This window comes from Sus scrofa, chromosome 2 (genome assembly GCF_054392235.1).
Source record: "Sus scrofa isolate SSC_HxYL_T2T_F1_AM1 chromosome 2, Sscrofa_HxYL_maternal_Yorkshire_Landrace_v2.0, whole genome shotgun sequence".
Taxonomy (NCBI): Eukaryota; Metazoa; Chordata; class Mammalia; order Artiodactyla; family Suidae; genus Sus; species Sus scrofa.
In genome coordinates, this window is record NC_139384.1 from 124,596,170 (window position 1) to 124,623,687 (window position 27,518).

General features: G+C 34.4%; 1 protein-coding gene across 11 annotated transcripts in view; it reads left to right on the forward strand.

Moving 5' to 3' along the window:
• Positions 1 to 27,518, forward strand: part of FER (FER tyrosine kinase) — a 440,923-nt gene that overhangs the window by 308,090 nt on the left and 105,315 nt on the right. For all 11 annotated transcript variants that reach the window (XR_014838490.1, XR_014838489.1, XR_014838491.1 and 8 more), the window contains one exon: positions 23,945 to 24,068. Coding sequence is in view for 8 of the 11 variants with exons in the window: in XM_021084605.2 (XP_020940264.1) it covers positions 23,945 to 24,068 (124 nt within the window). In the remaining 3 variants the exon portion in view is untranslated. The remainder of the gene's footprint in view (positions 1 to 23,944; positions 24,069 to 27,518) is intronic.

The window sequence follows — 27,518 nt, forward strand, 5'->3', positions numbered from 1 at the left end:
GCTCACAACCTGTCAGAAGCGGTTAGGAACGAGCAGAATAACAATTTCCAAATTGTGTTGGATATATAGAAAACCAAAGCATATAAGACAAGCTGAGAAGATAAAATAAATTGGCTGAACTATCTTCACCCCCTGAGTGTACTGGAGATAGATTTATGAAGATCTTAATTTTAATAGCTGAGGTGGGAAATGATTAAGCTGTGAAGAGTAGACTTGGAGTCCAAGTTAGGATAGGTTCTGGCAGTATTCCAGGGGGAATTCTGATTTTTGCCAGAAGGAAAGATGATGTTGATGTCAAGGATCTTTCAAAATGTTCTTTTATTTCCAAGGCGATATTGAGTAATGTATGTTATCCATTTCATAAAGATGAACCATATGGGTTAATCTAGTTGAATAATATCTAAATTGTTAAGGAAATGTTTTTAAATATGATGAATTAAATGACCTACTTACTTGATTTTTTTTTTTTGGCAACTAAAATTTTCATTTTATTAATTTTTTTTTACTTTTTTTTTTTTTTTTAAGGGCCACACTTGTGACATATGGAAGTTCCTAGGCTAGGGGTTTAATTGGAGCTAAGCTTCCAGATTACACCAGAGCTACAGCTATAGCCACAGCCATGCGAGATGAGATCCGAGCCAGTGTCTGTGATCTACACCATAGCTCACAGCAATGCTGGCTCCTTATCCCACTGAGCGAGATCAGGGATCAAATCCGCATCCTCATGGTTCATTACCACTGAGACACAATGGGAACTCCCAAGATTTTCGTTTTAGGGTGGACATTGATGTTGTTTTATATAATCCATAGGCAGGTGTAAACTTTTGAACAATTCCAAGAACGTGCTTCTTTTCACAGTAGCTAATTATAAATAAACTCTGGGGTTTATTGTCCTCCTATTGAGTGTAAATTAGGGTCACTGACAAACTATTTGCAGATATAGTATGTTACAGATTAAGTGATATGAAACGATATGAATCTCAATTTACTATGCCAAGTTCTTAACTAATATTAACACAGAACTTCATTTTAAAAACGTGATGGGAGTTCCTGTCGTGGCTCAGTGGTTAACGAATCCGACTAGGAACCCTGAGGTTGTGGGTTCGATCCCTGGCCTTGCTCAATGCGTTGAGGATCTGGCATTGCCGTGAGCTGTGGTGTAGGTTGCAGACTCGGATCGGATCCCATGTTGTTGCGGTCCCCACGATTGGACCCCTAGCCTGGGAACGTCCATATGCCGCATGTGCAGCCCTAGGAAAAAAAAGACAAAAAACAAAAAAGCAGTGATTCTCAAAGTATAAACAAGACAAAATTAATGAATTGATAACTTGCTCTTAGTGTTCTCTGTATATAAAGATATATCTTAATGCAGGTTGAATTTTTATCTGACCCAACCAAGCATTGCTGATTTAACAAAAATCAGTGTTTAAGCATCACAATTTTGCATATATGATTCTTTTTCTGTTTCCTGCATCTCCTCTGTGTGCTCCCCATCCTAAATCATTCAGTCCGCCTCTCATCACTCATCAGATCTCATTTCTCTTTGCTTGGTCTTGGTCTCTGCCTCCCCTTTTTATTGAGAAATAATTGACATGTATCACTGTTTAAGGTGTACAACATGATTGACTAATTTACACATATTATGAAATGGTAAACACAGTAGCTTCAGCTGAAACCCATCCTCTCATATAGATACAATAAAATGAAAAGAAAGAAAAATTATTTTCCCTATGATGAGAACTCTTAGGATGAGCTCTCTTGACTTTCACATATTCCATGTAGCAATGTTAACTCTAGTCATTTCGCATGTTACTTCCCTAGTACTTATTTATCTTATAACTCGAAGGTTCTGGCTTTTGACCTCTTTCTTCAAATTCCCCTTCCCTGTATCCCTCACCTCCAGTAACCTCAAATCTGATCTCTTTTTCTGTGAGCTCTTTGCTTATTTTTAAACTCCACATGTAAATGAGAATGTACAATATTTGTCTTGCTTTGTCTGACATTTCAGTGAACATAGTAGCTTCAGGGTCCATCTATATTGTCACAAGTGATAGGATTTCCTTGTTTTTAAATGGCTGAATAGTATTCCGTTTTGTACATATGTGTGTGTTTGTGTAGGTACACACTACAACTTTATACTTTAATCATTCATCCTTTGATGGACACTTAGGTTGCCTCCACATCTTGGCTACTGTAAGTAATGCTGCTGTGAACATGGAGGTACAGATATCTTTTCAAGTTAGTGCTCTTATTTCCTTTGTGTATATTTCCAGAAGGGGAATTTCTGGATCATCAGGTAGTTCCATTTTAAATTTTTTTAGGATCCTCCATGCTGTTTTCCATAATGGTTATACAAGTTTACAATCCCACTGACAGTGCGTAAGGGTTCATTTTTATTCATATTCATGCCAGTATTTGTTTTTTCTTGTCTTTCTGCTCTTGAGCATTATATCAGGCCTAAGATAATATCTCATTGTGGTTGTGGTTTTTATTTCTCTAATGAATTAAGATGTTGAGCCTCTTTTCATATACTTATTGCCCTTTTGTATGTCTTCTTTGGAAGTGATGTCAATTCAGGTCCTTTGCAAAATTTTTAATTTTTTTGTTTGTGTTTTGCTTTTGAGCTGTATGAGTTTATATATATATATATATATATATATATAGTATTAACTCACCAGATAATATGGTTTGCAAATATTTTTTCACAGAAAGGTTTTTTTTCCACTTTGTTGTTGTTTTCTTTTGCTCTGCAGAGACTGTTTTATGTGATGTAGCCCCACTTGTTTATTTTTTTATCTTATTTCCTGTGCTTTAGGTGTCATATCCAAAAAAATCATTGCCAAGTACTAAGCCAAGGAGCATTATTCCTTTGGTTTCATCTCAGGAGTGTCATGGTTTCGAGTCTTAAGTCTTTATCCATTTTGAGTTAATTTTCATGAAGGGTGTAAATTAGGGGTCTGTTTTTCATTGTTTTTACATGTAAATATCCAATTTTTCTAGCACCATTTATTGAAGATATTATCTCTTCTTCATTGAATATTCTTGGCTCACTTATCAAATATTAGTTAATTGTATATGCTTGGGTTTATTTCTGGGCTCTCTAGTTTGTTCCATTGATCTATTTGTCTATTTTCATGCCAGTTCCATGCTCTTCTTATTAATATAGTTTATAATCAGTAAGTGTGATGCCTCCTGCTTTACTCTTCTTTCTCAGGATTGCTCTGGCTAATTGGGATCTTTTGCTTTTACATGTAAATTTTAGGAGTATTTTACCTACTTGCGAACTAAAAAAAGAAAAGAAATGCCATTGGAATCTCGATAGGGATTGCATTAAATCTACAGATGGTTTTGGGTAGTATGAATATTTGAACAATATTCTTCCAGTCTATGAACACAGGCTATCTTTGCATTTATTTGTGTCTTCTTTGATTTCTTTCATCGGAATTTTGAAGTTTTTAGTGCAGAGCTCTTTCATCACCTTGGTTGTTTATTCCTAAGTAATTAATTGTTTTTAGTGTTATTTTAAGTGAGATCATTTTATCTCTTTTTCGCATAAATCATTTGTGTATAGAAACACTGATTTTTATGTTAAGTTTGTATACTGCAACTTTACTGAATTCATTGATTAGTCTAATAGTGTTTTGGTTTAGTTTAGGATTTTCTATATGTAATATCATGTCATCTGCAAATAGAGACAGCTTTCCTTCTTCTTCTCCAAGTTCGATGCCTTTTAATTCTTTTTTTTTTGCCTGATTATTCTTTCCAGTACTGTGTTGAATAGGAGTGGTAAGAATGAGCAGCCTTCACCTTTTCCTGATCTTAGAGAAAAAACTTTAAAATTTTCATTGTTAAGTATAACATGTATACTTATTTGTGATCTTATCATATATGGACTTTATTATGTTAAAGTATGTTCCTTCTATACCTTACAGTTAAAATTTTTTATTATGAATGGATGTTGAATTTTGTCAAATACCTTTTATATATCTATTGAGATGATTATGTGACTTTTTTGTTTCATTCTATTAATGTGATATAGCATACTTATTTTGCATATGTTGAACTATATATATATATACATATATAATCCACTTCTCTTAACTATATCAGCTACTTTGTCTGGCTTTTATACACTCTTTTTAATACTGGTTTAATACATTATTAAAAGCAAGAATGAAGCCACATGGTGCCAGATTTTAATAATAATACTAAAGTAAAAGAAGTTGAGATATTTAGCAGCAAAAATATTTCTGAATGGATCTATGAGAGAGTCAGGAGTCAGAGAGGGTTATTCAGGGAGAAATTGTATTTAAAAACACAGGAACAATAGTAATAAAGTTTGTTTAGATTCTCAAACAATTTTGATTTCCTCTTACTTTATAAATTAACTCCTAAATCCAATCCATTCTGGCCATTTAACCAGAAATACTTAAAAAAATCTTAATGTAAGGTAAAGTAATCTCTTGTTGCATCAGTAATTATTGTATTCAGAATAACTTTTTAAAACTATATACATCTCTTATTAATGGAAATTCCTTGCAAAAAAGACTGTGGAATTTAATTTTTCAAGAATATTCTCCTTATTTACTACTCAGATAAAAAGATACCACCAATTTTTTATGTATCATTTACATTGCAAGGGCTTTTGGAGTGTTTTGCTTTTTTTTTTTTTTTTTTTTGGTCTTTTTGCCTTTTCTAGGACCACTTCCCGCAGCATAGAGAGGTTCTCAGGCTAGAGGTCTAATCGGAACTATAGCCGCTGGCCTGTGCCAGAGCCACAGCAACACGGGATCCAAGCCTTGTCTGTGACCTACACCACAGCTCGCGGCAACGCCGGATCCTTGACCCACCGAGCAAGGGATCAAACCCGCAACCTCATGGTTCCTAGCCTGATTCGTAACCACTGCGGCACAACGGGAACTCCCTGGAAATTCTTAATTCTTAGCCCTTAAGTCTAATAGAAGCAGACTGCTTACACTGGGTCACCCAGCAGGACAATACTCCAGGTTTCCTGGCCTTTTCTGGACAGCCCAAGGGCCCATTTTATTATTTTTACCCTTTTTCCTTCGATCTAGTTTTACTATCTTGTCATTAATCTACTTATTTGACTTTCTTTTCTCTATGGCTAATAAATACTCTGCATGTAATTTGGCTTACTAACAGCAGCCAAACAGAAATAAAGGAATAATGGCAAAATAATGGATATTACATAACTAATATTATTAGTTTTTTTTAACTTTTTAAAGTTGGCAAGAGGGCTCCATTTTATGAAGAACTTCAAACATAATATTGGGTCTTTCGTAATTATAAATACATCTGATTTGTTTTATCCTATATAGTACTCAAGTATTACTGTAGTTTTCATTTTAAAGAGGAAGAAATTTTGATTCAGAAAGTTTATTGAGTGTCAGCCTGTAAATCAAAAAAGTTTCTGAAATAAACTAGCAATGACCAGTATTAGCTATCAGCAGTGCCCCCAAGAGGTTGTAAAAGTTCAAGGTTGGGCCCAAGAATTATCTGGGAGTGCTTCAGGGTGGTCTACCAGCTATGGAAGGTACACCTAGAATACAAGAATAATAAAGGAGCAAAATTAAAGACATGTACTACCAGCAACATTCCTCTTTACTTCATATTATTCAGCAGATAAGGATTCAAGGATATGTCCAGTAGCATAACAACTGTGGTGAGCTTAAAAATAATGCATCTGGAGAAGCTGGTGGTTTATTAGTTCATTACTACACAGAACTTTTTTTCCTCTCCTTATTGTCAAGAAGGTAAATAAAAATTTCACGACTAACTTAATGGTGCATTATTTATACATAACCATCTCTGAGTAATTTTACTGCGTCTTAAAATAAGCAGTCATTATCTGACTTCCAGTTTCTTTCTTTCTTTTTTTCCTCAGTCATCTTGGATAGGTCTGGAGAATCAAGCCAGGTCACACTGACGTTCTTTCCTCTTGAGCTTCCCTCAAGAAAGACGAGTGTGCCTTGGATTGGGTGTATTTACTGACTTCCCTCCTTTCCCACCGCCCAAGCAGTGAGAATAAGAAGGTGATAAACTGCGTTAGAGGAGGCAACAGTTGTAGTAACTAGGTATACACTCATTCAACATGTGCTATGTCACTCTTACACAGTGGACATAATTACTCACTAGGAATATGAAAGATCCTTATCTCTTTGCCCTATAGGAGCAGCCTGTAGGAATTTACGTCTAGAAAATTTTGGCACCAACAGATTTACATAGAATGGCCACATCATTTCTTATGTTTGAATACTGTCAAAGTTGCTTTCTACAAGTCCCTGAGAAAAGATAAGTATGACTGGATTTTAAAATACAGTTTCAAGTTAAATTTTTTTTGCCAAAATCATTACCTGTTCTTTGGGATGAAAGGAAGAGCGCAAAACAAAACTTCATTCACTTCATTTCTTGTTCCCACGTATTTACGACTGTGTGTGATATCTTGAATCTTCTCAACAGAAACACCCACCAAGTTGATTACCAGATTGAGTGAATGATGGCTGTGTGGCTTTTAGAGATAAATTTGTATAAGATATCCTTTTGTGCTATTTTCCAATAATAATAGAAGACAAAATACATATTTACCAGAACCTGTTTAATCTTAGTTGATTAGCATAGAGTTATTCAAAACTCAAAATCAGTCAAGTAAGATCTAGTGATTATAGAAACAGCCTAACTACTGCTACACCAGGAGAGAAGGGAAGAGAGAAGAAACAGTCCATAAAAGTGAAGGAAAGCCTCTATAAGGGGATATATATATATATATATACATAAAACATTTTCCTCTGTCTGGGAAAGTGGAGAGAGATTAAGAAGTAGTTGAAGGCATTTTTTTGACATGTGGTGACTCTAGATTGGTGCTCTGGCATACAGGATGAAAAGTATTCTTTCACCATGAAGTCTTGGATGTCTTATGGTGAGAGGTTATACAGGATTTCCTGAACGAATGAACTGCAAAATGTAGTAGTAATTTTAGCTTTTTCTCATTTTTTTTCTAGCATTAATAAGATATTTCTTCACTTTGGCCATTGGAAGTCTGCTAGACAGTGTCCTGATTATAGAAGGAAATCTTATCCTTGTAGATACCAGAACCCCTAGGCAGAATTCTGACTTTGAGGGTCCAGGACAAGAAAACAATACCTAGAAAAGGTTAGAGTTGCCCAAAGAGAAATCTCTTCAAGGCAGAAAGTGTCATGTTAGATTGGATCCTGCACAATTTTAGGGCACTCTTTCCCCTGTGTACAGTGGCCTATAGTGTGCTGTCAAACACTGTAGCTGAGCTGTAGGCAACTTTACAGCTCTCTTTGTCCTCCTGACCCCACTCCTAGACTAAATGCCAGTATGTGCTCTTGGAGCTGTTTCAGGCAGTTTTGGAATTATTTAAAGGAGCTCATTTCCTTTTGTCATTCTGTCCACCTTATTTGGATCATGATCTCATTGTGGTCAACATTTATGGTTATGAGTTTGGTAGTTTAGTAAAACTGCCATATTTTTTTTGTTAAATAATTATTTTTCATTCTTAGGTACAATGAATAAAGCATAACCGAAGTGAAAAAGAAAAATCTGAGTGATACAAGGCAGTTTTCCCCCTGCTTTCTCACTGAGCCTGTATTCCTATCATAAAATGAAAATAATACCCACTAAGAAATGACCAGCAATACCTTGAAAAGCATGCCTATGTAATCTAAATCTTCTGTTGGTCTCTCTGTGACATTTAACCTATCACTTTAATGAAAACAGTTTTAATTGCCTATTTGTACAACATGTTATACAAAGTAAGTTGCTTACGAGGCTGTGCCTTCTGGGAGTTTATGATAAAATACCTGGAATACTCCATGTGAGTGGTTGTGAAGGGTCAGATAATAACAAAAAATCTATATAAACAGTAGGATATTTACTGTTTGTAAAAATGAAGTTACATGGGTTATGAATATATAACTTCATAGAGGATGCATTACTCATTTTGAATCAATGATACTGGTAAAAGTTATCTTTTGTTGTATGAGGAAGAAAGATGCTTAAAGACTTTTAGTCTGAGTAATGGGAGTGAATTAGCTGGAAAACTATAAGGCAGGATGATTCTCTTTTCTTGCTAGATTTTGATATCTCACTAATCCCAAAGCGAAAGACTAAGAGTTTGGGTTAAAGGCATAATGATAGAGGGAGGAAGAGGATTGTAAGATGGATATGTAGAATAAAGTATGTTTACCTATACAAATCATTATTCTCAGATTGGTTGAATCAGATTTCAGAGAGGCAGTAGCACTGACGATTGGGATGGGAAGAGTTGAGAATGGAGAAGGGCAGAGCAGCTCCAACTTTATCAGCAGGTCATACATGCAGAAGAGACCTGGCACAGAGAGAGACGGTATTGACTAGTAAGAGTGGAAGGCTTCTTATGTAGTAAATAAAATATGACTGCATTCAACATGTCCACAGTAGAGCATATTAGGTCTAGGAACCCAGAGATGGTAACTGGATAGCTCCCACATTCCCTCTTTCTATTGCACTGAGCTTCTGAGTCTTGATTGGAATTTAGAGGTCATTCTAGCCCAGTCTCTTTTTGTAATGGATGAAATCCAAAGAAATTGAGCAGAAATTCCTACAACTAATTATTAATCAAGTTGGAATGAGAAGAGAGTCTTTATGTAGTGAAACCCTATTAAAGTTAATCTTCAAGACATATAGAAATTTGGTTTCTTTGTTTTTTTTTTTTTCCTTGAGATAACTAAATTTTACTGCATGCGTGGTTCTTCCCTCTTTCCTGACAGTATTTGTCCTAAGAAAACCATTTAAGTCAAATTACTTTAATGTACTTCTTTTTTTCCCACTTAGATTTGAGAACATTCAGCATAGTTGGGAACCTGTTTTGTGATGCTCTGAATTAGGAGGAATATCTGTTTATGGCCAAATACTCTTGAGCTTCTAGAGGATCATAATTGTTACTAGCACAGACTTACCTTCTACTAGAAAAACTCCAAATGAAGGCATTAATGTGTATTTTATATCTGAAATCAAATTTAAAGAAAAAGATATTTTTTCCATAGTAGAGTGAGCCCAATTTAGCTTTTCTTCCTAGGCAGTTACTTAAGAGAAAACTTTAATATTCATCATCAGTACTGCCAGTTTAGTGCAAAAATTTTAACAACACGAAAACATAAATACATACAGAAATATGAGTCTTGGTTCGATGGATGTTTACTTCTCAGGAGCACTTTGTTTTATTTTATATCTTTCTCTTTTAAAATAAATATGCGTACTTCTTTGTTTTTCCCTTATTGAAGCTCCATCTTTCACAGACCTTAGATATTTTCTGAAAACTTATTTAGTCCCACAAGTCAGATTTTATTGTTCGTTTTTGAACCATTGTTTAGTATATATGTAGCTACTTTTTCACTTCGTCTCCCCCCCCCCCCCCCCCACTTTTTATGGCCCTACCTGTGGCATATGGAAATTCCCGGGCCAGGGGTTGAATCTGAGTCACATCCACTGTGGCAGTGCTGGATTCTTAACCCACTGCCCCCTGCCAGGGATCAAACAGGCAACACCACAGAAACAAGCCAGATCATTAATCCACTGTGTCACAGCAGGAACATCTCACTATATCTTTTAATATAGTTTATTTCTGAATATTTTTTTCTTCCTTATTAGGTTGAAAACAACTGGAAGAGAGAGTACTCAGTAATTTTTAGTATGCCCTCAGCAATTTACCTGGAATCCTATGGAATTGAATTAAGCACTTACTTTTTTTATTATTATATTTTCTACTGTAAAGTCCTTTGAACATTATTCTTTTCTTGTATTCTTTCTAGATAGAACTCTCTGCTTAATGTATCACAGGAGAGGCAGAAGAGTCTTAACTGTGTTGCTTAAGAGGCTATACACTGTGCAGCCTACCAGAAAGCTGCCCCCCACAGCTCCCCACATGTGGAAGGTTATGGTCATATGTGCCCCACCTGACCCTTGACAAGTTCATGTCCTTTCAGGACACAGTCACTGCCCTATACTTGGAACACTACTGTAGCCAAGAGAACTCTGCTGTCTAGACAGAACAGATAGATTGGAGACCCAGTACTTCCCCTTATTTGTAGTATATTCTTAGGAAAGTCAATTAATACTTAAAGTATTGTTAAGAGAATTCAATGAGATAAGCCTATGCCAGCACATGTAAACTATTAAATGCATACATTTTTAATATTAAGCTCTATTTAGTAAAACTGAGGAAGACTATTTTCCTGATTCTCACTGAAATCCCACGTGTGTGGGGGCTAATCACTTGTAATAAAATATTACCAGAATAATTATATTTTCCATACTTTCACTAAAATGTCAACAGTTTATTATATATGTTTGTCTAAGGTAGGTCAGGTTAAACTGATTTAATCTGCTAGAAAAGTCATCCATTCTAGGAAAGTATGATACCTCTAAAATCTATTATCCAATATGAGAAGTCATCTCTTTATCATTGACTATTCATTTGGTAGAAATATGTCTGACTCACCACAAGTACTTACTTTATATTTTTTTATTCTAAATGCTAAGTGACATAGCTTTTGTTTTAAGCATAAAAGGAGTTAATTTCTCCTGATGCAAATACTTGAAGGTGGAAAGATATTGTGAACTCATACATGAGGATTTCTTTTGGTATTTTTGAAGAATTAATTTAGACATGGTATCGTGGCACACTTTAAATATTACTTGAAACCTGAAGTTACACAAGGAATCAAGTTATCTCATTAAAAAAAGCTCTTCACATATTTAAAAGCAACTTTAGTATAACCTCAAAAATTTTTTTCAGATTATTATAACAAGTTCAATTTATTTTTCTTGTATTGTATATAACATGCTTTTGTCTCTTTAAATTTTTGCTAAAATTTTCAAAAATGAGAAGATTAAGCCTGCAATTCCAAGTTGTACCCTTGATAATTTCCTAACAAATCTCCATCAAACCTTAAATCTAGATTCCATGGCTATTGTTATTCAGCCTACAGATCCACTTAGCTATAATTCTTTCTAGTTTACTTCATCTCCATTTTAACCAGAGGATTATAATGATGAGTCAAATGGCTTGCTGAAGTCTTGTTGAATTATATTTATGAACTTCTTATGATCTGTGTTTATTAAAGTGTTAAGAAATCTAGTTAGCTTTTATGAAAGTATGTTGAGAGATACTCTTCCATTGATCTCTTGCATTCCTGCTTGTCTTACTGGGTATGCCAAGAATGCAAGGCCCTGACTGATCTTCACTCAGGTCATTTCTCAGGGATGTGTTTGTAGTGAACAGCTGCAAGGGATAAAGTAATGTCTCCTCTGAGACAAACAACAGTCTTGCTTACTGCCTTCTGTAAAACAGCAACTTTCCCTAACTCATCATTCCTCTCCTGAATCACATCCTGCTCTGTGTACGGGAATCCATCTGGGCTTATCCACAGTACCCGCATGCTGTGCTATGAATGATCAAGTTCTTCATCTCTGACCCATGAAAAAATAACAGACTAACTCATTGGTTTGTAAATAGGGTAAAATACGAGATCAAACAAAATCTAACATATACAGAAGAGTACACAAAGCATAAGTATAGAGCTCAAATTATCACAAAGTGTACACACCCCTGGTAACCACTTTCTTGACTTATAAAATAAATTAGTTTTGGCTGTTTTTGAACTTTGTGTGGCTGGAATCAAACCTTTGTCTTAGAGGGAGACACTACTGAACCATATACTTAAAAATAGTAAGGATGATAAATTTTGTGTATTTTTAAACCATGATGAAAATGTTTTTAATTTTAAAGCAAAAGCCATTTCCATGGGTAACCTTTTTACTTTTATAATAGTAAATATATGTATGTCTCTTTTTTTCTTTTCCTTTATAGCTACTGCTTTCTAAGTTCTAAAAAATCTTTCCTTTTATCAAGATCACAAAGGTATTTCCTATGTCTGCTTCTCAGGGCTTCATACTTTAGGTCTATAGATTACTTGAAATTAATTTTGTGTATGGCGTGAGATAGAGATTGAAGTCTGTCTAGTGTATCAACTACCAGTTCTTGAAAATGGCATATCAGTTCTTTAAAATAATTTCCTTTTTCTCATTGAATTACTTTGGTGTCTTATGTGGTATATGAATTGGCCATAAGTAGATGGGTTTATTTCTGGACTCTGTTCTGTTTCATTGATCTGCTTCATTAAACTGAAGCCAAAACATGCTTCCTTGATGATAACTTTATCATAATGTTTAAAATTGAGTACTCTGATTCTTCCCAAGTTATCAATCATCATTTCATCATTTTTCTCTATTTTAGATCTTTTGCATTCCCATGTAAAAATGTGTAAGCAGTGTGGGAAATAAACCAAAAAGCGTGCTGGAAACTTGATTGGGATTGGACTGTTGTATTGATGACTGTGGAGAGAATTGGCTCTTTACATTCAATATTAATCCTCCATTCCATGGACTTGGTATATTGTTGCATTTAATTTGCACTTCATTAATTTCTCAGTAATGTTTTGTAGTTGTCAGTGTAAAGGTATAACACATCCATGTTTAAAACTAATCCTCAGTATATTGGGTTTTGATGCTGTTTTAAAGGATATTTTTATAATTTCAGACTATCCCTTCTTGATTCAGCCAGTATAATTCATGGTGAATTATAGATAGTTAAAATAGCCCCCAGTGGATGAAATTATCAAGGGCTCCTTCAAAAATGAGCATTCTTTCATGGCGAGAACCACTATGGGAAGATCAGTGAGAAGACATCATCTAAAGAATCAAGTGTTAATTGATAGTGAGCCACAGAGATTAGATTATATTTTATTTCTGATTAGTGACTTTAAAATATGTGCATTTTGTTCTCTGATGAGTGAGGATGCAGCTAATATTTGACCTCAAAGTAGAGACAGAAATAGTTAGTTAAATTTTGTATAAGTAGCAGTCAGTAAATTGTGGATGGGAAGGGTGGCAGGAGATTTATGATCTCAATGTGTGTTTTATGTGTAAATGTGATACAAGGATGGCTCAGCATATGAAAATCCATAAACGTAAGGTAGCACATTAACAGAATGAACCATGAAATCACAGGATCATTGCAATTGATGCAAGAAAAATATCTGATAAAATTCAGCAACTCTTCATGATAAAAATACTCAACAATCTAGGAATAAAAAAATTATCTCAACATAAAGAATATGATTATTTTTTAAAAAGTTCAATGCTAACATTATACTCAGTGGTGAAAAACTGAAAATGTTTCTTTTAAGGTCAGGAGCAAGAGAAAGGTGCCCACTCGCACCACTTCTCTTTAACATAGTACTGTAAATCCTATCCAGAGCAATTAAGAAAAAGAAATTAAAAAGTCATCCAATTTGGAAAGAAGAAACCATGATATTATATGGAGCAAAACCTGCAGATTCTAAACCAAAACCCACAGTAGAACAAACAAAATTGCTAGAAATAAAATCGGCATTCAAAAATCAGTTGTGTTCCTGTACAGTAATAATGAACACTTCTAAAAGGAAATTAAGAAAATAATCCCATTCACAATATCATCAAAAAGAATAAATTACACAGGAATAAACTTAACCGAGGAAGTGAAAGACTTGTACAAGGAAATTATAAAACACAGTTGAAAGAAATCAAAGAAGACACAAAAAAATGGAAAGACATCTTGTGTTTATGAATTGGAAGACTTAAAATTATTAAAATGTTCATACTACCCAAATGGATCTACTGATATGATGCACTCCCTACAAAAACCCAATGGCATTTTTTGCAGAAATAGGAAAAAAAATCCTAAAATTCACATGGAACCTCAAAGGACCCGGAATGTCAGACCACATTGAGAAAGTAAAAATTTAAAAGCTTGACACTTCAGGATCTCAAAACATATTACAAAACTACCATAATCAAAACAGTATGGTACTATCACAAAATCAGACAGACCAGAGGAACCAACTAGAGATCCCAGAAGTAAGCCCTAGCATAGTCAAATGATCTTTGACAAAGGTGCCAAAACTGTAGAATGGGAAAGGATAGTCTCTTCAATAAATGGTGTTGGGGAAAATGGATATTCACTTGCAATAATATGAATTGTACCTGTACAAAATTATGTTTCACCTGTACAAAAATTAACTGATATTAAAGACCTAAGTGTAAGATATGAAACTGTGAAATTCCTCAAAGAAATCATAGGGGAAAATGTAATGACATTGAAATGGGAAATGTTATCTTGAAAATGACATCAAAAGCACAGACACATAGCAAAAATAGACCCTTCTCCAAAAGTGATACTACATCAAACTTAGAAACTTCTGCACAGCAAAGGAAGAAGTCAACAGAGTGAAAAAGCAACCTACAGATGGGAGAAAATTTTACAAATCATCTATTAGATAAGGGGTTAATATCCAGAATATATAAAGGAATTGCTATGACAAAAAAAAAAAAAAAACAACCAAGTATCTCAATTAAAAAGTTGGCAAAGGACTTAAATAGACATTTCTACAAAGAGATATACAAATGGCCAATAAGCCTATGTAAACATGCTCAGTATCACTAATCATCAGGGAAATGTAAATAAAAACCTCAAGGAGATATTACCTCACACCCACTAGGGTGGCCACTATTGAAAAAACAAGACAATGTGTTTTGGCAAGGATGTAGATAATTTGGAACTATTGTGTGCTATTGATAAATTGGCACAGCCACTATGGAAAACAGCATGGAGATTCTTCAAAAAAATAAAAATAGAACTCCAATAATGACCCAGCAATTCAATTTCTCTGTATATATTCAAAAGGATTTTACTGGATCTGAAGAGATATTTGCACAGCTGCATTCATTGCAGCATCATTCATGATGATCTAGAGGTGGAAACCTACTTATGCATCAGTAGGTAAATGGATTAAGAAAATGTGCTATGTACATACAATGCAATGTTCTTCAGCTTTAAAAAAGAAGAAAATACTGTCAAAATCTGCAACATATATGAACCTTAACATTATGCTAAGTAAAATAAGCCAATCACAAAAAAATAATATAATTCCACTTATATGAGGTGTCCAAACTAATCAAATTCATAAAGACAAAAAATAAGACAGTGGTGGCCCAGGGCTAATAGGTGGGGGAAACAGAGAGTTGGTTGATAGGTGTGTAGAGTTTGTCATGCAGGATGAGAAAGTTTTAGAGATCTGTTGCACCATAGTGTAAGTATAGTTAACAATATTATTCTATGCACTTAAAGAGGAAAAATTTATGAATTTTTTACCATAACTTTTTAAGAAGTGAAAAAGTAGACTCCTGTTTTTTTTTTTTCCTTCTAATTTTTCCTTAATATTGACATTCCAAACTCTTTGCTGCAGTGTGTTCTTTAAAAGTATATTTTGGGAGTACCCTGGTTGCTCAGCAAGTTAAGGATCTGGTGTTGAAACTGCTGTGGCTTAGGGTCACTACTGTGGCATAGATTCAGTCCTTGACCTGGGAATTTCTGCATGGAGTAGGCACGGCCAAAATATATATATTTGATTTATATATATATTTAATTTGATATAAAATTTCCTAATTTGTGAATTATTGCTAATCAAAACTTTTGCATAAATTAAATTATGACCATGTCCAACAAAAATTCATAAATATGAAGATATAAATATACATTTCTAATTATTTTAGTTAAGATTCTATAATAGTTCTTATAAAGCAGTCACTGATATCATTGATTTGGGGATATTAATAACTCTAAAACTTTTAGCCTATGATAAGTTCAATTTCTAAAAATATTGTTAGCTTTTATAAACATTTTCCATTATTAAATTTAAATGTACCTTTGGATATATCTTTTTATTCCACATCTCTTTAAAAATCTGTCTAAGGAAGCTTGAATTGATGCCTTTTTCTTTTTTCTCTGCAGGTTTTCCTGTAGTAGATAGAGACATCAAAATAAGCATTCCATTGATTTTTTTTTTTTTATTTTAAAAAATGCCATTGTAGCGTCTAAGTATTTGAAGGATGTTCCAGGAGGCTTTAGAGCCGACATCTTTATACACTGATCTTCCTGTCCATTTTTCTCTTTATATTTTATATCAAAGGCAGCTCTGAGGGGCCTAAGAAGCCACAAAATAGAAAAGTAAGTAGTCTGACATGAAAGTAGGGAGAGAGACAGTCCACAGACCTTTGCCTTGGTGGCAGATGGCGGGTTGTAGATGGGGAGAACAGCAGGGGATCTGTGAGTTCACTGTATATATGTTTTTGTGTGTAAATATGTGTGTCAGCCTTAGAACATAAAATTAATTGGTGGATCTACCTTTCCAGCCTCCTTTTGAGCATTAAAAAACAGCACTATTGAGCCCTCATGCAAAAAACACACAGTGAAAATAAAATCTTGGTTGAAAGGAGCCAAAGCAATCATAACCTTGACATGAAAGGCACTGCAGCTATATGGAATACTGAGTATATACTTTAAAACAAGAGTCAGGAAACTTTTTCTGGAAAGGGCCAGAGAGTAAAATGCTTAGGCATTGAAGGCCACATGGTCCCTTGTCACAACTCTGCCACCATAGCTTGAAAGATCTGTAGACAGTATGTAAAGGAATGAATGTGGCAGGTTTCCAATGAAATTTTATTTACAGAAACAGGGAGGGGGCTGATATTAGCTTCTAGGCCATAGTTTGCAGACATTTGCCTTAGAATTTCAATAATATTACCAAAACAACCACCTTAAAAATAAAAGCCAAGTGAATTTAATTCCCTCTCCACAAAGTGAAAAAGCTGATTATCTCCACAATACTTTCTACAAACTGACATTAAAAGTTTGTGAAAGTTGACTTTGGCATCTGTCCTGGCAGATCACATAAGCTTTACCCAGAAATTTAAAAATACTGTGAAATGTACTCTTTTGTTTCACAGAATTGTGATCATGATATTTATAACATATTAACATGCTATTATGTTCTCCACGGTCACCAGCAAAGGTAAAATGCAAAAGGCCCCAGCACTCTGCAGTTTTAGCAGAGCATGGCTAATAAGAAACCTCATCTGAAAAGACTAATGTCATGTATTAATCTAAATTCGGAAAACCACACACTCAGCTCTGCATTTGGCCTAGCTGAACTATGTTACTTAGGTAGCAAGCTGTTCAGCAACTGCTTGTTTAAAAAGAAGATGATGGTATCAGAAAAGCCAGCATATTCTTAGAATCATTTTCAGTTTTTCAGTGTTTCATATTATTCATCTTTCCCCACAAACTGACCCATTACTGAGTCTTATCACCTCATCACCTCGATTAACAACTAAGCATTCTCCTGGCTAACCTCTCTTCTATGAAATCTCTCTCCTAAGTATACCCTACAGGTAGCAGTCAGTATCCTCAGCTTCACTGTTTGCATTGATCATTTCTTTCTTAAGAACTTGTTCAGGCTTACCTCCTATTATTCAGAATTTGTTCCCTGTCTTATGGAACATAAGTTGAATCAGCATTCATAGTTTATGATTATCATATAGATTTGTTTCCTTATCTTTGATGGGCTGGATGACAGACAAAACTCTCATTAAAGAGAGAAAAGACCAAAAGTTTATTTTTTTAAATAAGAACCCTGGACAGTGACATAAATGGAGCCCCATAATAGCTCTCTATCATTTAATAGTTGTTTTGATTATGATCCTATTTTAAATTTATTAAGTGAACATACACCAAACTTCTCAGAGACAAATTGATCTCCTCAAAAACAAGGATAATTAATTATACATTTTATATATCAGTAGGGACTGGTATCTCTTAATTTAATAACCTTTGAAGTTGTTTGAAAATAAATTAAGATCTCTACATGATTCAATGACAAGAAGTCATTCGTGGTATGGCCCTGATGATCCCTTTTCTCTGATGACAAATTGATAAATTAGTATTCTTGTTTACCTAATAATGTCTCTGAGTTTGTTTTATATGATCAATTTCTCAGAGTCCTATTAATACTGAAAGAACAGGTAGGATCAGGTTTTCACAGCATGGAGTTAAGAAATCTCTGATGATGTTTTTTTCTTTTTATGGTCACATCTGTGGCATATGTAAGTTCCTGGACTAGGGGTCGACTCAGAGCTGCAGCTTCCAGCCTACAGCACAGCCACAGCAATGCTGGGAGTCGAGCTGCATCTGCAACCTACACCACAAGTTGCAGTGAGGCTAGAGATCGAACCCACATCCTCCCGGACACTATGTCATAACCCACTGAGCCACAGCGGGAACTCCAGAGTAAGAAATATTTAAGAAACAGCTGTTGAGAATGAAAATCTTTTATCCTCTTACAGAAAGTTGGCTGCAAACAAAATAAAGCACTTTTGGAGTTCTCTGGTAGCCTAGCAGTTAAGGATCCAGCATTGTTACTCTTGTGGCTTTGATTGCTGCTGTGTTCTGGGTTCAATCCCTAGCCTAAGAACTTAGGGCGCTGTCAAAAAATAAAAATGAGTTCCCGTTGTGGCTCAGCAGATTAAGAACCCGACTAGTATGTCAATGAGGGTGCAGGTTCTATCCCTGGCCTCACTCAGTGGGTTAAGGATCCGGCTTGCCATGAGCTTTGATGTAGGTCACAGACGCAGCTCGGATCTAGCTCTGATTTGACCCCTAGCCCGGGAACTTCCATATGCCACAGGTACTGCCCTAAAAAACAAACAGACCAAAAAAAAAAAAAAAAAAAAAAAAAGTAAAGCACTTCCATTCATTATTTCCTACTTCTTCCAGACATCATACATATGTATGTGTGTGTATGTGTGTGTATATATATAAAATCTTTTTTAATTCTCAAAATCTGGTGGTTGTAGCCTTGAGGAATAGTTTTAGCCATAAGGAATTTTTGAGTTGCTAGTATGAAAGATAGATTTTTTTTTTCACTTAATTGAAAAATTTATAGGGAAGTCGGTCTTCAGACAGTGTTTGATCCAGTGGCTCAAACATGTCGCCAAAAACTATTATTTCGTTCACTTTTTCTGCTTTCTGTGGTTATAGCTTCGTCCCAAGGCTGCCAGTCTTTGTGGTACTACATACTGTCCTGCACACTTCCACTTGCAGAGAATGCTTCTTTCCTGGCACTTCTCTCTTTCTTTCTTTTTCTTTTTTTTCTTTTCTTTTCCTTTCTTTTCTTTTCCTTTCTTTTTTAAAGCTTCTTTCACCCTTTAAAGTATCTTCTTGTATCTCAGTGGCCTATCACTTGGAAGTGAAATTCATTGATTGTGTTAACCAAATCTAGGACCACCTTTATTGTTAAGGTGAGGTTAATACTTTCCAAAATAGGAGAAGGGCAGACTCCTAAAAGAAATTGAGATGAATCAGGGAAAATTGACGCTAGCAACTAGTCCCTGCTATAATTCTTCCTCATTTTATATGCAAAATAACTTCAACAACAAAAATAATGTTGCAGTAGTATTTATTGTGTGTACTATGTGCTAGGCTAGGCATGTGCTTAATGCTTTAGATACTTTTTAATCTTTAAAACTGTCTCGATATCACTTATATCTGAAATCTAATATATGGCACAAATGGATCTTTCCACAGAAAAAGAAACGCATGGACTTGGAGAACAGACTTGTGGTTGCCAAGGGGAAGGGAAAGGGAGTGGGATGGAGTGGGAATATGGGGTTAATAGAAGCAAACTATTGGATTTGGAATGGATAAGCAATGAGATCCAACAGGGAACTATACATAGTCATTTGTGATGGAGCTTGATGGAGGATAATATGAGAAAAAGGAAAAAATATATATCGTTTTACATTGTAAATCAACAATAATGCAAAAAATAAAAATCATAAAAGAAAAAAAAAAGAAAAAGAAATCCATGGAATTACTCCTTCAGTGTTAAAGAAGTTTAGAGAGATTAAACAAGGTCATAGCTAATCAAACCTAGGTCAGTGTGACTTCAGTGCCCATGCTTTTTTCACAACGTCATGCTATCTTGTTAGTAGATCAAAAGTTGGCTATAAAAATATGCTAAAAATTGTCTTAGAAATTAATCACTGGTAAAGAATTCTGGAAAATAATTCATCCTGTCTGGTTTAATGTGCAGTATACCCATACAGAAACGAGCCCTGTTACGACCATTACAAGAAGGAAGTTATTATCTTGTTTTACCCATTTTTGAACGCCAAAATCCTTACTGGTCAGGTGGAATATTCTAGGCTGTATGCATATACATGTACACGTACACATACATATACAAACATGTATACACGTACATATAAAAACATGTATGTGCTGCATGTATGATTGTTGTGTATAACACACATTCTGAGAGATGTTCCTTAACTTGGCACTTAATGAAAATGACAGAAGAATGAGTTCACAGGAATAGGTGCTGTCATCTATGGTACCTTCCCAGTGAATACTAAATAGCGTATCATCTGATGTCAGTTTCCAGTTCTTCACTAAATGGTAATAATCAAGCGCAGTGCCTAAGGGAATGTTTCTGGCCCAGTCTGAATTATTTTTTTGGTATCCTAGCTTTAGTCCCATAATCTGTCCATTGGAGAGTTTACTTCTTGCTTCAGCCTCCTTAGTGCTTGCACTCACCCAAGGCTTAGGCTGAGTAATTATTACTGAATCCTAATGATTTAATTTTTATATATAAAGGGGCCTTGCTTCTTTAGAGTGTTCTACAGGAAGCTGACTAGGGCTATGGAACGGTACAGTTTTGCTCCTTAAGATCACTGTGTTTGTGGCTTGAGTAACTATAAATTGGAAATAAACTTAAAATTTACTTTAATAATTTAATGATTTTAAGCAAGAAATTTCTCTTAAGCAGAAATATGGTTGGATTAACTAAAAGAGAACCAGATACCCCCGTCTGTATCTTTGGCTTTGCCACAGTATTTGGAAGAAGCTGTATCTAACTCTGCCTTCCTAGTACTATACCTTAATTGGCTTGGCATCACTTTTCAGCCAACTTTTAATGCTATTTAAGTTTTGTCTTCTCTTTGTTTAGTAATGTAGTATGCCTATGTTGGTTTACAGGCTTACCTACCAAGGATTGCTTCTTTGCAAATAATTTTTTTAAACGATGCAGTTTGTAAAGCAGTAGCATTACAAAAGCGTCTATCAACATGAGCACAGAGTCTTAAACACACTTAAGTTTTACTGTTGGGGGATGTAAAGAATATTATGGCATCCTTCAGGTGCCACTGATAAGAAATGTAATGTCATCCTTTTCTAAATATTATTTTAACATTTAACAAGTACTTGAAAAGATAGTTCTAACCATTGGTGAGGGGCTAAGGAAGACATTTAAAATGAATAAAAAAATTTTGAGTAGTTTGTCTTCATGGGTAGCTTATAAACTGCAAAAAGAAGGAATATGTAATGTTGCTTACTCATTTATTGAAGAAATGTTTATTGAGCTATTATTACATGCTAGATATCAGTGGTCACTGAAACTAGCATACTGAACAACAGAGGCACAATTCTCTTCCCAGAGCCAAGGATTGGGGGTACAAGGAGGATTATATGAAACACTAAACTTAGAAACAACAGGAGGTAGGCGTACCCGCTGTGGCACAGTGGGTTAAGAATCCATCTGCAGTGGCTTGGGTCACTACAGAGGTGCAGGTTTGATCCCCAGCCCCGCACAGTGGGTTAGAGGATCCAGTGTTACATCAGAGAAGGTTGCAGCTGCAGCGTGGATTCAGTCCCTGACCTGGGAACTTCCATGTGCAGTGGGTGCAGCCATTTAAAAAAAAAAGAAAGAAAAAAGAGCAGGAGGCAGAAGGAAAAATGCTGAATATGAGCCAATTTTGAAAATTAATAATACTAGGATTCTATAACACTGGGGCTATGTCATATGCTGCTTTAAATCAAATTCCAAAAAAAAAAAAAAAGACATTTTTCATTTGAAAGTTATTCCATACCTTAAACAAAATGCTATGTGGTTTCAAGGCCAGAAGGGTACACTTTTTCTAAAATAAGCCAACATATATTTAACAAAATAATTAATATGTATGAATATTGGTCCAAGGAATAACTTGAACTGAGTATTGATTTCAAGTTCATTTTAATAGACATTTTTGGTACCTATTATAAGTTGAAAAATTAATGGTTAATTTTATTGTTTACTGTTACATTTACGTTTGTTTTTTTTTCATAAAATTAAGTCAAGCTTGATAGAAGCTATTCTGATAATCTTCTTAGTAATATATTTGATATTCCCTTTAAAAGAGCAGAAAAAAGTAAATTATCTGACACCATTATGATTATTTTTAAAGCATTTAACTTTACAGATTTTGTGAATAGTCCACCGAAATTTGTGTCATACTTGATTTGTAAATAGAAGAGACTAGAAAAAGAGAATATTCTAGGAGTGTTAGGCACATGTTCATTTTCTAGGTACTTTCCTTAAAGAAAAAGCCATTAAATCTTCACCTCTAGATTTGTTGTATTTAAGGAGGCCTAGATCCATGGTGAAGAGGATCAAAAAGGTCAGGAGATGACAATTAAAATGCTAATCCTTCTTGCAAAATTCTGGCTTAATATTTGGGGGCCTAATAGAAAGGAAAAGTAGGAATGGCTGTTTTTAGAGACTATTCATTCTAGTACAGTTTAACTTAGCTTTGTTTTGTTTAATAGTGTAATGCATTCTACTATGCACTAACCAGGAAAAGGAATCAAGCAATAGCCTTTCATGCCACATTGTTAATGAATGCATGGTTGAAGGCTGCCGTATTTAATATGGTCATTACTGGCCATGTGTGGCTTCTGAGCACCTGAGCTTTTGAAATGGGGCTAGTTGGAGTTCCCGTTGTGGCGCAGTGGTTAACGAATCCGACTAGGAACCATGAGGTTGCGGGTTCGATCCCTGCCCTTGCTCGGTGGGTTAACGATCCGGCGTTGTCGTGAGCTGTGGTGTAGGTTGCAGACGCGGCTTGGATCCTGCGTTGCTGTGGCTCTGGCATAGGCTGGCAGCTACAGCTCTGAATAGACCCCAGCCTGGGAACCTCCATATGCTACGGGAGCGGCCCTAGAAAAAGGCAAAAAGACAAAAAAAAAAAAAAAAAAAAAAAAAAAAAGAAATGGGGCTAGTGCTTACAAAAACTGAATTTTAAATTTCATTTCATTTTAATTGATTTAAATTTAAAAATTGATATATGATTCAGTTATTAGAAAAGTCTAAGCATGTTTGGAACAACTTAAGTGCATGAATCTAAATATGGATCAAATACTATTTTAGATGGAAATTTGCATCTAAATTGAGATGTCCAAAGATGTCCCATAAATGTAGAGTACACATCATATTTTAAAGGCTTAGGATGATAAAATGTAATATACCTCTTCCATAATTTTGTAATGATACATGTTGATATAGTAATATTTTATATGTATTGGGCTAATGAGAAAACATTATTGTAATCACTTTCACCTTTTCGCTTTTGTTACTTTTTAAATTTTGGATACCCATATATTTAAGATTACTCTGTGTCTTGCATTATATTTCTTTTGGACCATACTAGTTCCAAGGAATTTTTTAAGACATCACTGGAATCCATTTGATGCACAAAAATGCACCCTAGCTCAAAAACGAAATCTTACCAAATCATTGCCTCTTTTTTTCTACTATCAGTGATGGTATAGTTAATAATCTCAGGTTTCTGAAAAAATTTTAGCCAACAAGTATAGTGAAAAATTGTGACAGAGGAAAAAGTATGACTTTGAATTTTATTGTATGTCAGATAATATAGAGTGTGAAGCACTTAAAGTACTTAAAGTACTAAACTACATCTAGGAAAATGCATGGTGTCTGCTTTCTAGTAAAATGTGTTTTTTTCATATTTTGTTTTTTCCTCACTTAAATGCAATGGGCAAAAAGCATGGTTAAATGTGTAATGCCTTTGGCTCTGTCGCATGTCACTAACAGGTGATAAATATGACTTGCATCATTATCTTTTCTCATTGGCCATCTGTCAATTCTTCTAGGAGGTGATTTCCTCTCCTTTCTGAGAAAGAAGAAGGATGAAATAAAACTCAAACAGTTAGTGAAATTTTCATTAGATGCTGCTTCTGGTATGTCATATCTCGAGAGTAAAAACTGTATACACAGGTAAGGAAAATATTTTTTAAGCACTTTCCAGTTTTATTTATAGAATAGTAGGAAAATGGTACATTTGCTATAATAGAGCAATGAATTTCTTTCAAAAAACATGTGCTTTATTGTTGGTTTTCACATTTTATGCAAAGGCATTCTTTGATTGTTGTTTACATAGTTTACAGAAACAGTCGTTTTCTATCTTACTTGAGGTAAGTACACCTCATCAGATGATAACTTACTAATTAAAATTTGTTTTATTATAATCATGAGTAGCATAGTAATACGATGTACTACAAGTTAGTTATATAAGCACCTACACTCTTAGAGCCAAATAAAATTCTTCATGTGTTACCTATTTTCATTTTTCAAAGAAATTACTTATAATGTCATAGAAGAGCCTACTACTAAAACAGCACTTCATGGCAGTGAATTTTGCCAAGGTTAAAGGATTTTAGCTCATTAGTTATTTCGAAGGAGATTTTAGAAAACTTTCTCTAATTATATTAAGACCAGCAACTTGGCCTTAATGCTCTGTAGATTGTGGTGTTAGTTGCTTGTAGCTGGAAGTATTCTTTTTTGTTAAATACGAATACAAATTAAGACCTCTTGTGGAATTTATGTCAGATTCTAAATATGGCTAAGTGTATATAAGCAAAATAAAGTGGCAGATTTGATGCATTTTTTTATTTGCTGGACACAGTGCATGGTACCGTTTAGCTTGGAGAAGGTTCTTTGTCACATTGAACGATTGTGGACTTTAAGCGGGTTGGTTACTGAGGTATATTTTTCTCTCATGTGTTTCACTATGCAGCCTTTGACTTAATATTTCTGAAAATATATATATTTATTTGATATCAATGAATATTTTTTCTTAATTTCCCCACAAAAATTTTGCTTAGTATTCAATTTTCTCCTGAAACTAAAATTATGGCTTATATTTCAACTGTGGTTCAGCAGTTGCATGTATTTTATAATACATTTCAATAGGGATACTATTTTCTGGAAATTAAGACAACCAAAACTAAATAACTATTGTAGTCCTATTTTATTTTCTATGAAAATAAACTATATTTACTTTTGATGAATGTAGATCAAATCACACTGTAATAGATATTTGTGAAGACAATTTCAGAGAATTGCATAATCACTAATCTCATTATTTTTTTGTTAAAAGTAACAATAAAGGATTTTGCCCTTTATTTAGAGAAAACCTACAATTTTATTGCTCAGGTGTTAATGCTACTTTGGGTATCAAATTCTCTACTTAAGTTTTTCATTGTCACAGATTTTTTTTTAAACCATTAGACTATCTGTGGCTTTAAATCATAGTAAATATACGTTATTGAAGCTGTTTTGTTGTCAGTTACCGGTAACAGTCTTTATTTTTTGGTGTGTTGTGGTTGAGAGAACTGCTGTTTCAGTTTCTTGCTGCTCTTTAGTGTTTGTTTTTCTTGCAAATGGATGACACTGTTTTTTTAAATGACTGTCATCAGAATTGAAACCATTCTAAATTGTAGATGGCAGTTGGTTTTGAAAAATTTATCCCACTTAGAGTTGTAATATTATCTGCTGTAATGTTATGTTCTCATTTTGCTTTTTAAGAATTTTCATGCACTTAAAAATTTTTGAAAGTCAACCCATGCTTGACCACATGTTGTAGAAGGCTATACATAGTCCTGTATTATTTGCCTGAGGGGAAGGTACCTGACTGAACATTTTGAACAGTGTCTTTGAACACAGGCTTGACAAATAGGATTCCATGCCAGCTTTCAGTGATTGGTAGTGGCTGTCTCTGTTGTGCATTGAGAAGGAGTCCAGGATCAGTGACAGAGTCCAGTGATCGATTAGTCACATCTGTCAGGGTGCTGACAAGTGTTAACACAAAACCCCAAATTTGTCACCTGTCACGTAGACTGTTTTCTTCTTGTCTTTTCATAAATACGTTTTTGATTCGACTTTCCTTACTAGCTATAACAACAATATAATATTTTCCATAATCACCTCCATTGGCATCTTCTAAACTATCTGCTATTCTTATTTCCCTGTTAATCATGATTACTGGATGAATTTTATGGTATCTCTAGCCAGTGGTCTTTTGTTTCTTTTCAAATTTATGTAAATGCTCTTTAGGATGAATTCAGGTTCTTTTTTCTTTTCGCTTTAGTACCGCACCAGTATAGGACTCTATATTGAGGAAGTAAATCACTCTTTGTGTTGAATTTTTATGAAATTTTAATGAAAGTGACCATGTCCCTATGTGTCATCCTGTGGAACTATTTCTGTGGTAGCAGTAGCAATTACAATGGCATTTTAATTGATTTGCATTTAAAATATATACTCAAGACATACTGTGTGCTTTTTTTCCTAAGAAATATCAAATATATTTTATGTAGTATAAATATAAATATGTAAATACTCTGTATCTATACCTAGATATATAGGTAGATAGGAGAGGTAGATAGGTAGGTAGGTAGGTAGATAGGAATAGTATACACTGCAGTGAAAAGTGTTGTTCCTCATTTGAAAAATTGCTGATGGGGTATTTCAAAATTAATAAAGTATCTAAAACATGATTGAAACTTTCCTTTCCTGTTTCAAATAATGCAAAAAGGCACCAAGCCCCATTCTTGACATCCCAAAATACATACATGTCTATGAATTTTAAAGTCTTTGTCCTATGAATCAAAGCAAAAAATTTAATTATGTTTTAAAATTTTTATGAACTTACAAATTTTATCCTGTTCACTGGTTAGATGTCACTGGAATTCGGTACTTGAAAACATTCCTAATGGTATCTCACCAAATAGTATCTTCACTTTGGAGGGGGGAAGCATTCTCTTTGTTGTGCTTTGTTTTACTGTTTTGATTATTATGAGAAGAGCAGAGCCATGTTTCATTACAGATAAACAAGTATGACAGCTATAAAATGGAAACAAGTAATTGTATAAAGAAAGGGGCTGCTTTTGGAAAATGTTCTTGTAATTTCCACTTTACTTCCAGGAGTGTTCTCTTGATACACTAAGTTTCTAATTGAAACTATTTCTGCTTATACTTTGAGAATGCTGGTTATTTTGTGTTTCAGTGTAGTTGTAATCAACTCCATTTTCTTTATAATTATAATATAAGCCAAAGTGGAGTTTTCTTTCCTACTTTTATTTTATATGAATATATGAAGTACACTGATAAACTTTGGAGGGGGGTTATTTCTTACAATGGTGTGTTATTAGATTGTTAGATGTCATTCTAGAAAAAGTATTAAACCTGATCCTTTTTGATGTTAAGTGGATTGAGGGTTGACATTATACTAGGTTTAAATGGCAATAGCATTCATGGTTTTATTGCTGTTGGGTTCTACGCCAAGATTCATGTTTATATTTATTTATTTAGGGGGTTATTTTTATTTTTATTTATTTTTGTATGTATTTTTTTATTATTTTATTTCCCCAATACATTATTTTTTTC